Source organism: Salvelinus sp. IW2-2015, linkage group LG10 (genome assembly GCF_002910315.2).
Source record: "Salvelinus sp. IW2-2015 linkage group LG10, ASM291031v2, whole genome shotgun sequence".
Classification (NCBI taxonomy): domain Eukaryota; kingdom Metazoa; phylum Chordata; class Actinopteri; order Salmoniformes; family Salmonidae; genus Salvelinus; species Salvelinus sp. IW2-2015.
In genome coordinates, this window is record NC_036850.1 from 5,572,815 (window position 1) to 5,583,705 (window position 10,891).

Below are 10,891 nucleotides of genomic sequence, written 5' to 3' on the forward strand. Positions count from 1 at the left end.
CAAATTCAGGTTAGGCCCTCCCTTGTTTCATCCCGTTTGCTTCCATTTCGTTTCTAGTGAATACACCCCTGGCATGTGGCACTGGTGGACCATTACCTATCATGCCGTTGACGGTGCCGAAGAGCACGGAGCCCTGYGTGGGGGTGGAGCTCTCGCCCAGGTTCTGCAGCACCAGTGACCCATGGGAGAAGACGTTGACAAACTCCCCCAGGTGGAACACGCCCACCTCCTGGAGGTGTTGTCGCTCCTCGTCTGTCGTGGCCGCGCTGCCAAGGGAGAGAGAGAGAGGGAGAGAGCTCAACTTCTATTTTGGTCCTAATTATTTCATGCTTTGGCAATGTGTACCCATTCATTTCATTCTAAAAAAGCTACATTTCAGAGAGTCAAAAATACTACACCTTTTGTGCTAATTATTGTACCCGTTTATTCATACATTTCTGCTTTGGCAATGTGTACCCATTTATTCCATACCAATAAAGTAGCATTGAATTTATTATAATTGAGAGAAAGAGATAAAGCGAACGATACAGAGGCAGGCAGAAAAATATAAAATGGGGAAAAGCAATAGCAACAGATGTAGATGAGTGGCAATGAGTAAGGAAAAAAACGAGCGCGTGAGGGAAGAGGTAGTAAGAAATAAGATGGTGACAAACAGAATGCAAATTTGACGWCTGAAAGCGAAACAGCACGGGAGGAAGAACGAGGGAGAGGAGACAGAAACGGTGGCATCAAMAAACACGTGAGAGAAAGATAAAGGTCAATGGAATTCAGTGATCATGGATGATTAACATGACGGCTTATGGATGATGGCGGTGAGAGAGTGAGGACATGTCTAGGCCGGGCTCCATCTCAATGAGTCTTTCTGCGATTCTACGCATGCTACTTATTTGCCTCCTAAACCGTATTAGAGGTCTCTTCCTTCTGAGGCGAGAGGATTCCAGAAAGAGGTCAAGACTCCACCTCACCTGTCTTTTTGACACACAAAGAGGTTGAAGGCATTCTCCGCCCCCAGGAAGTTGTCATCGTCCAGGATCTCCACAGCACTCATCCAGTTGGGATTGAAGTCACGGGCGATCTGGGAAGAGTGACAGGTGAAAAGCAGGCGTATCACCAGTGCCKCAATTCAATTCCATTCACTAAACTTTATTCATCCAAGAGGTGCAATTATTGATAACAAACAATGGTTCCAACTCATCACTCAAGTTCWTATTCATTGCAAGTGTTTGGTGTTGAATCCTMCTTGATAAAGCCCATGAGAAATGAGGGCGACAAAATAAAAGCATTCAAATCTATATTTTGGAGGATGCTGTATTCCAAGGGGGAAAAAAACCGGTCTATGAGCAAAATCAAACAAATCGTCATTTAGACCTTATAAAGCCTGTCCCCAGTCTGTGTTCCAATTCTACACCCTCCTCCTCAAAGTGTGGCATTGAGCACATCCACCATCCTCTTAAGGAAATAGGGTGGAAAATTGGGACACCGGCAGGGCCTTTCTTAGTATCATTCCTTACCTCCTCAAAGTTGCCCTCCATGGGTTTATAGGCCAGCAGCAGCACAGACCTCATCAGGTCTCCCACCAGGATGAAGTCCCCTTTGGTCTTCAGGTAGAGTGCCATGATGTTGTTGTAGTGGTTACACTCGGTCCTCAGCTCCTTCTCAGCGGTCCACTCGTACAGACGCACCTGGGGCGGGCGCACATTGATGATGCGTTGATATTGACATGCKCAATTGTCGAGGAGCAGAGTCTGGACGCTGCAGTGTAGTTTCGGAGTAACGCGGACTCGAAAGCACCACGGTTGTGTTTGTAGGAGACATGCATATCATACATTTACAAGAAATACCCCCTTCAATGTTCCTTYAGATTCCAACGTTCCATTGGAAAGAATACTACTGGATAGACATAAATGATCCCTAACACCCTTTCCGTATGGTTGTGGGTCCCATAACTACAGTTTCACTGTGGCAGCCATTACGGGTCAGTACGGTCCATTGTAGATTAAGCACGGAATTTGACACGGCAGCAACACCAAGGTGTTTTCAACTCATTTTAACATCAGGATTGAGAAATAAAACTTAAACCGCGGAATGTCTCCTTTAATTATCTTCGTATTTTTTATGCCAAGTACCATGGGGCGAATCCTAACTTTCCCTTAAATCAAATATTCACTYARTGATGCATTAATGGYAATGAGAGACATCGTGAAAGTTTTAAATTTAAGTGGACGTAAACATTTCCCTCCATGTGAGTACCTACAACTGTAGCCTGTAAAACAGGAGCTGGCCTTAAAAACATCCTACTTTCAAACCATCAAAAGTGAAATGCTCACTGTGCTGTTGATGCTGGCCAGCAGTTTGCCATTGAACTCCACCATGGAGTAGACGGCTCCCTTCACCTCCTTCTCTGCAACCGTCTGCAGCTTACCTACACAGAAGAAGAGAAATAACAGTCGGGTGTCAGGGCTGGTGCTGCAGTAGCCTGAAATCCAAACGGATATGTTTTGTTTAACCATTTGTTTCACTGTGAAAGAAAGGTGAAACTGAGCATAATGGTTTGGATTCCAGGCAATTCTTTGAAACAAATGGAGAAAAGCAGCACATCAGTTTGGTTTTCAGGCTCGTGTTACAGCTCTCTGATACTGTATTTCACAGCACCTGTTCACTCTGAGTCATTCATCTTCATGACTGAGATGATTATCGATAGGAAGGTGCTATCAGGCACTATCAAGGGAGGAAGAGGCGTGGAACGAGTGAGAAAAAGGTGAGAGAATGAGTGAGAAAAAGACGAGGGGAAGAAAGAGACTGTAGAAGAAAGTGTGAGAGAGCGCGAGCAAAAAAAACAGGAGTATATAAAAGATGGGGGGGTGAGAGAATAACAGGAGAAGAATGATGGGAACGAGAGCGAGAACAATGAGAATGGAAGAAAGACAGCCCTCACCGTCTCAAGAAAGTTAGCCCTCACCGTCAGTGTAGTGGAAGACGATGATGCGACCTTGCTTGGGCTCGGCCTCCTCTGGGTAGACCATTGCAGTGCCAACGATAAAGTAGACCGAGAGGTCCCTGCCCAGGCGRCAGGACACCATGCTGAGGGCGTACTCACTCTGGAGGAACTGGTGGGCGTGGAGCACTGGGAGGACGAACACACATGTGAAAATCACGCAATACAGGACAATCACCACAAAAAAGTGAGAATTTGGTGTGCTCCTCAGGAGTACAATCAACAGCTTATCAATCACCAGTACAATCACCATTAATTAACTCAAATGTTCTCTTTAATCAAGACGTTTTTAAAGGGGGGAACTTACCTTCGAAGGTGTGTTGGTCGACCACCAGGAGGCTGTGCACCTCCACCTCCTCCCCGAAGGAGGTCTCGTGTGGGGAGGTGCTGCTGGGGAACAGCTTACTGGAGCTCACACTGCTAGACAGAGCCTGGGGAGAGGTAGGGAGAGAGGAGATATGAAAGGCAGAGAAAGTGGGAAAATATGAAAACCCAGACTATGCACACCCACAAGGCTAGGGGAAAAAGGGAGTAGGTTCTTCCTCACCTACAAGTTCTTGTAAATATTTTTTTTCTCTTTTCTTGTTTTTTGTGCAATAAACCTAGCCTAAACTAAGTCATCTGGACACATTGTCAGCCAAGCGATGTGCACCCCTAACATTCAAGTCATTTCCCCCCCAAAAAACATAATTGCACTAAAACTGCTAAATAAAATACAGTAACTCTGAATGCTGATGCTTTAGTTCATATAGAGCGAAGTTCACAGATATTTCCGGACTGTTCTTCCACAAAACACGCAGTTGCACTTAAGTCGCGATGCATCAGGAAAACACCGTTGAATACGGGAAACAAGGCTCATGGCCCATTTTCAAAAGGTCTTAATCTGTGATCAGCACTCCTACTCTGAGAATATTTATGACTACAGGCCCCAGAACAGGAGATCTTGGCAGTGGTACACTGAAATACCAGATGGTGTGAAGCTACCTGAGTGCTAGCGCTGGGGCGCACTGCTGCCGTGGTCCCGCTGGCGTCCTGCATCTCCACGCGGCTGGACAGCACCCCAAAACACTGAGACACTTCCTGGTAACAGATCCTCCTGAGAGGGGGAGGGAGCGAGAATAAAGTGGAGAGATAGGAAGCGGGAGTAAGTGACAGAGCAGAAAGAGTAAAAAAGAAACTGAAATAAATATTTCACTCTTGATTTACCTGAGGGTAAATCCAYCGGATAGATATACTTCTACTCTGTAACTATTTCTACTGGTGTTGCTCCCTCTTACCTGGGAGACTCGTAGAGGGGAACCGTGCGAATGTGGAGCTTCTGGATCTCGTCRATGGTCCCGATGGTGAGAGTGCTGTTGTTGGCCARAGCCAGACTGCCAAAGACACAGAAACGCAGGTTACAACCACACACCAACAACAGATAAGTTACATATTTATTTCTAGCTTTGCAATCATTCCTGTTCTTTCTTTASAGTCGTTGAATGAGAAAAATAATCAACGTCTCCTCTCCACCACTTGCACTGGTCTGAAAACACAGGACAGATGACAGGGGGAAAAAAAGGTTTCTGTTTAAACCTGTTGAATTCGTCCCACATCAGTCCAAAACGGAGAAGAAGTGCTAAGGATGCCACTTTGGACTATTGAGACGCGCGTGACTGACTAACTAACCTGTCGGGGTAGCCCTCGGAGTTGAGCGGACACATGTAGTTGACCTCCTTGAGGTTGACATTGGAGAAGACCAGCTTGTGGTTGGAGGAGTAGATGACGGTGGGCCGGTCGGAGCAGGCAAACACGTTGGAGGTGGACAGGGAGCGGAAGGTCCTCAGCACCGTGGGCTGGGTGCCCAGAGTCACCTTCTTACGCTCGCTCAGCACGCCTGTTGGCAACACAACAGGGTCAATGCCAACAGTTTAACAATAAGTTTGCAAACCTGCCAGGGGTAAGTGCACTTTCAAGTCAGTCTATTCAGGAGATAAGCGGTAATTCCAATCCAAAACTCTTTCCATTTTTAATATACACCGAGTGTCAATAACATTGGGAACATCTGCTCTTTCCATGACATACACTGACCAGGTGAATCTCTTATTGATGTCACATGTTAAATCCACTTTAATCAGCGCACATGAAGGGGATTGTGTATTTGTCCCATTCAGAGGGTGGAGTCAACATGGGCCAGCATCCCTGCGGAACGCTTGACACCTTGTAGAGTCCATGCACTGACCAATTGAGGCTGTTCTGAGGGCAAAGTGGGTGTGGGTGCAACTCAATATTAGGAAGGTGTTCCTAATGTTCTGCACACTCATTGTATTTCCAATGAAGAGTTCGACATTTTCAATACATTTTCAGAATTCTGAAGCAGAATCGAACTGCAGCTGTGAAGACACAATGAACAGCCTCCTATTTGACACATCTTAACCTAATTTGTTCTATCAATGAATTAGATGACGGTGCAGTTAACTGTCTGGAATTTTTATTAAAATTGGACTCAAACAAAAGGCAACAGAAGTATGTGTTTCTCCAGCAGCCTGACCTGAGGTCAGATCCAGGCCGAAGTAGAAGAGCGCTCCGTCTCCCAGGGCACACAGCAGGTAGTAGCTGGCCTCGAACGTCGTCATCAGGATGGAGCGAGGGATAATTTCTGTACACACACACAAAATCGCATCAAATGTGTGAAAAGCTTCAGAATAGCAGCAGAATTCCACTGTCAATTCAAAACAACTATTATTCATCCTCCGAGAACAAATAAGAAGGCATTGACAGCTAGGTCCCACAATAACATCTTCCACGCGGTTGTGCAACATTGCAAATGGATCTAGGACGTGTGGACCCAGCAGTAGAGTGCTTCTGTCCCTTAGGATTCCCTCCCCTTTCATGGCCAAGTTACACAGGCTTTGAATAGGAGGGGTTTATAAACATATCCAAAAATAACAACAGAAGGACAAAGAGAATGTCCAATACAGAGAATGTGTGGCCAATTCTTTGCTGCTCCCAATCATGACATCCTTATAAAAATGTTGATATTTGAGATGCTTTATTAAAACACCATGTGCGGGAGCAACAAAACAGTGGGCGGACATTAGGGATGGGCATTTGAAAGAATGTCTGGGTTCGAGTACTCTGGAATATAATTTTGCATACTGGCGTGTTAGCGTGAAATGGGGCTGCAATAACAGTTGCTCCAATTACTGGTTGTTCTGATACTCAACTGAAAACTAAACTAATATTTTTCAATGACAGACTCCAAACAACAAACACATCCTAGCATTAGAAGTGTTGTCAGTGCTTATAAATTGAACCTGCTAAATAGTTGCATTTATTAAAATGTTGTCAATTAATAGTTAACCAAATACAAAACCTTGAACCGCGTACTCGTACCCATCCCCAGGGGGAAATTGGCTTTTTCTCAAAGTTACACAGACTTACCTGGCTACACAAAAGGTTCAAATCAGTTGCTCCATCTATCCATCCATTCCTCCCTCACTATCACATTAAGTACACTGTTGAATCTCCATCCACCTCTCACCTCCTCCGAGCATCTCCTTGTGCAGGGCGGTGAAGCAGGGCAGCTTGAGGACCCGGGCCGATATGTCCGTCCACAGGCCCACGGCGCAGAGGGGCGACTCTCCGCCCTCCCCCAGGGGCGTGATGTCTAGGCAGGCCACCTCATGCTCCATCTCCACCGTGCTAAGGGGGGACAGAGAGAAGGGCATGGGATTGGATTCATTTTTGTATTCAATTATTTCAACAAAACAAATGACTAGCACTAATATTAATTTATTTTATTTTTACTCCAAATACAAACAACTTACAGACACACACAAACAACGGCTACATCTCACCTTGCCAGACCGGCATGCTCACAACCCCCCCATCCCTAATGTCTGCATTATACGCCTTAAATTGTACCAATTTGTTTTTCCTCGGTCGCCCATGCGATTTCAATAATAAATCATTGGATTTTTCCATTGTGTTAATGATGCCGGATTGATTTCTACGTTTTTATTATACGTTTTTTCAAGATGCGTGAAGAAGAGAATAGTCCAACCCATTGGGTATCTCACTACATCCTCATATGGAATTTGATTTATGAAGTGCTTTTATAGGTGCTCAAAAGCACTGGCTTTTGCTACAGCTCAGCATCAACAGTGTTTGCTGGACCAGACCACATTAGTAGAGCCTTCCTTGGCCAGCAGTGTAAGACTAGCTCGGGCATGGTGATGGCCTGTAGAGCTGACTCCAACTGGGTTTCAATGTGCGTGTGTGTGTATGTGTGACATACCAGTTGCATCTCGGAAAGATTTCAGACCACTTCACTTTCTTCCACATTTGCTACGACCACGCTTTACTAATGTGATCTTAAGATTAATACTAAAGGTAATGTGTGCAAAGCGAATTCATTTTTTGTCTCCTGAATACAAAGTGTTATGCTTGGGGCAAACAATACATTACTGAGTACCACTCTCCATATTTTCAAGCAGAGTTGGCTGCATCATGTTATGGTTATGCTTGTAATCGTTAAGAATGGGGAGTTTTTCAGGATAAATTTTTTTTTTAAAGAAAGAAACCGAATGGAGCTAAGCTACAGGCAAAAAGCTAAAGGAAAACCTGGTTCAGTCTGCTTTCCACAGCACACTGGGAGATTAATTCCCTTTCAGCAGGACAATACCCTAAAACACAAGGCCAAATCTACACTGGAGTTTGCTTACCAAGAACACAGTGGACTGTTTCTACCTTGGGAACAGTAGTGCACACTTTCCAGCCAATCTAATACTGACAAGTGTCCCATTAAGTACCAGTTAGGAGAACTAACAACCAGTGTCATCAACAGGACTCACGATTTTGGACGTTTGTAGAGAAAATATGTTATGCAGAACAAGGAATCATGTTCGGCTCTATTCATGGCAACTAAGGTGGCAGCCCTTGTGGCATTACGGGCCTGAGTTTGCACCCCTGCTATAGAATAATGACATTCCAAATGAAGGCTTTAACGCAGAATATCTTTATTGTCAAAATGAATAATTGCCATGGCGGAATTCTGTCTAGTTCAATGCTTGCCTTGTCTCCCCCTTCTGGCTAATGGGGTAAAATCCAGAGCGGTCTCAAAATGTATATGGAGCAAGGTTAAGCGAGAGATAACATTTTTAAATTGCAAAGAGGGAAAGAGTAGGTAGAGACTATCCATACCAAACAATAAATTTATTTCCAGAGCCATAGCATTTTCGTCCCATCGCTAAATTTGTTTAGACATGGATTCTTCTACCCCCACTGGCTGAGTATGGAGAGAAATATGATGTAGCGCTATTGCACTGGAAGAGGAGGTCTTAACTGACATATCCCTTAAACAATGTTAAACTACGCTTTTATTATTGCTCACCTATATTTCTCTTTACAGCAGAATCTTTTCTTTACGTAATCGAAATGGCATTGCTCATAGTCAATAATGCTTGCGATTTGGAGGCAATCATTTTGCATCCCCCCCGTGGTCCCAATGTTTCACATGTGGAATCCGTACCCTTGCAGATATCACGGATAGCAATGGTTTGAGGACATTCAAAGTTTTGTAAGACAACACATTACCAGGTAACCCCCCCCCCCCCATATTTTAAACTTAAGTCAGCTATGTTGGCCTAWGGAGTCCCTTGGGAAACACAACTACAGAACTATCCAATTATGGAATTTATAAATCATTTATCTAGGCTCCCGAAAGGACCGATCACTATAATATATTTATAAAAAACTTTTGGAAAGCTCATATGCTGAGCTAGCCAATAAAAAAGTATGATCCACAGATAAGTGATTCTGAACAACCCTTAACTGGAACAGAATTTTGAAAAATACAACCTTGCCATCCCGTAATACGAACCATCAATCTTTTAAAAAGTTTGTTCACAGACCGTATTTAACACCAAGGAAAAGTTTTAGAATGAAAATGGTCCCAACTCCCAACTGTTCACTGTGTCCCCTAAATCAGATAGGCACATTCCTTCAAATTATGKGGGAGTGCCTTGCAGTTAAACGCTTCTGGGACAAAGTTACAAAATTCATTTCAAAATGAGTGAATGTAAATATTCAATGCGTTGCATCTGCTGTGTTACTTGAGATGATAGCYCCGTGAATCCTTGAATATCCTAAAACCCAAGGCCAAATCTACACTGGAGTTGCTTACCAAGAACACTGTGAATGTTCCTGAGTGGCCAAGTTACAGTTTTGACTTAAATCTACGACAAGACCTGAACATTTTAGTCAAGCAATGATCGACAACCAATCTGACAGAGCTTGAAGAATTTTGAAAATAATAAACGGGCAGATGTTACTCAATCCGGGTGTGGAAAGCTAGAGACTTACCCAGAAAGACTCACAGCCGTAATCACTGCCAAAGGTGCTTCTACAAACTATCGACTCAGGGTTGTGAATTACTTTTACTTACTTATATTTCATTTTCAATCCATTTTCAAAATAATTATACAGAAATGTTTTACTGTCATTATGGGGGTATTGTGTGTCGATCAATTTACACACAATACCCCATTAATTTAAATTATTTTGAATTCAGGCTGTAATAAAATGTGGAGTAAGTCAAAGGGTATGAATACATTCTGAAGGCACTGTCATTTCTTCTGTTGATTTAACTTTAATTCACACGTATTTACAAATCAGTTGGTATGGGGCTCACCAAGTCTCTGGTGCTGTTTAACAACAAATAAAGTCCAAATGGATTTGAGTTGTGTGTACCTGATCTGTTTGAGTTCCCCAGAGAGGATCTGGAGATAGTAGAGGGCGCGGCCCACGGCCARCACCACCTGGGAGGAGTTACATGCGGCCAAGCTGATGTTCCGGCCCTGCGGCTCCTTCCACTCAGAGACCAGGGCCTTGCTGTCCTGCATTACCAGACGCACACCGCCTGTCGTGATCTGAATCACACACACACACACATGCGTACATAAATATATCAGCACCTTTGTACGATTCACTATTTGAAAACTTTGTGTTCACACGTGTATTTGTTTGATTTAGAACAGCACAAAAAAATTGATAATTTGATTTTTCAAAGTAAAAAATGGTGTGGATTAAATTATTCAAAATTCGAATTAATTTGGTTTATGGCAAGTGATTCTTGTTTATGTGTAATTTCTCACTTGTGGTAAGTGTCAGGTGCCTCTTGGGTAAAAAAAAAAAAATTGACATTCAATCAGTTTTGCAGAGAAAACAGAAGATTCTGCTCCAAAGAAAAATTGCAAGGGTGCCCTTGCATTTGTGTGTGTGCGTGGCACCGGTTTGTGTGTGTGCGTGTCTGTGGCAGACGCACATGATGGAGCAGTGACTGTCTGATGAGGAACGGGCTGTCTTACCGTAGTGAGCTAGGTTATAGGCCTACATCACGGGCTGGATAGAAGCAGTCTGCAGTACTGGATAACAATTGCTAAATTTGCCTCAAAATAATAGAACAATAAATAATATTGTTTGTCCCATCTCTCATAAAGCTGTGATTTGCTCTCTTATACCTCTGAGGCAGACATATGTGAGCGATATGTTTGGCATCGAAAGCAATACAATTGCAGTATTGATTCGCAATAAGTGCCTAGAAAATATTTATACCCCGGACTTATTCCACATTTTGTTGTTACAGCCTGAATTCAAATTTGATTAAATTGATTGTTTTTCTCACCCAGCTACACACAATACCCCATAATGACAAAGTGAAAACATGTTTTACATTTTTGGAGCTATTTTATTGAAAATGTAATTACAGAAATATCTCATTTACATAAGTATTCACACTCCTGAGTCATTACTTTGTAGAAGCACCTTTGGCGGCATTAAAGCTTTGAGTCATCTCGGGTATGTCTATCAGCTTTGCACATCTGGATTGGGCTCCATGCTGGCCGGGAAAATCCT

At 43.4% G+C, this 10,891-nt stretch overlaps 1 protein-coding gene across 1 annotated transcript in view; it reads right to left on the bottom strand.

Moving 5' to 3' along the window:
- The window catches only part of LOC111969195 (DNA damage-binding protein 1), a 64,130-nt gene that overhangs the window by 3,468 nt on the left and 49,771 nt on the right, over window positions 1-10,891 (bottom strand). The window contains exons 12-23 of the mRNA XM_023995144.2: window positions 9,728-9,906; window positions 6,519-6,679; window positions 5,526-5,633; window positions 4,664-4,871; window positions 4,273-4,368; window positions 3,980-4,091; window positions 3,303-3,426; window positions 2,960-3,124; window positions 2,328-2,422; window positions 1,512-1,682; window positions 966-1,075; window positions 97-266 (exon numbers count right to left, since the gene is read on the bottom strand). Coding sequence (XP_023850912.1) covers window positions 97-266; window positions 966-1,075; window positions 1,512-1,682; window positions 2,328-2,422; window positions 2,960-3,124; window positions 3,303-3,426; window positions 3,980-4,091; window positions 4,273-4,368; window positions 4,664-4,871; window positions 5,526-5,633; window positions 6,519-6,679; window positions 9,728-9,906 — 1,699 coding nt within the window. The remainder of the gene's footprint in view (window positions 1-96; window positions 267-965; window positions 1,076-1,511; window positions 1,683-2,327; window positions 2,423-2,959; window positions 3,125-3,302; window positions 3,427-3,979; window positions 4,092-4,272; window positions 4,369-4,663; window positions 4,872-5,525; window positions 5,634-6,518; window positions 6,680-9,727; window positions 9,907-10,891) is intronic.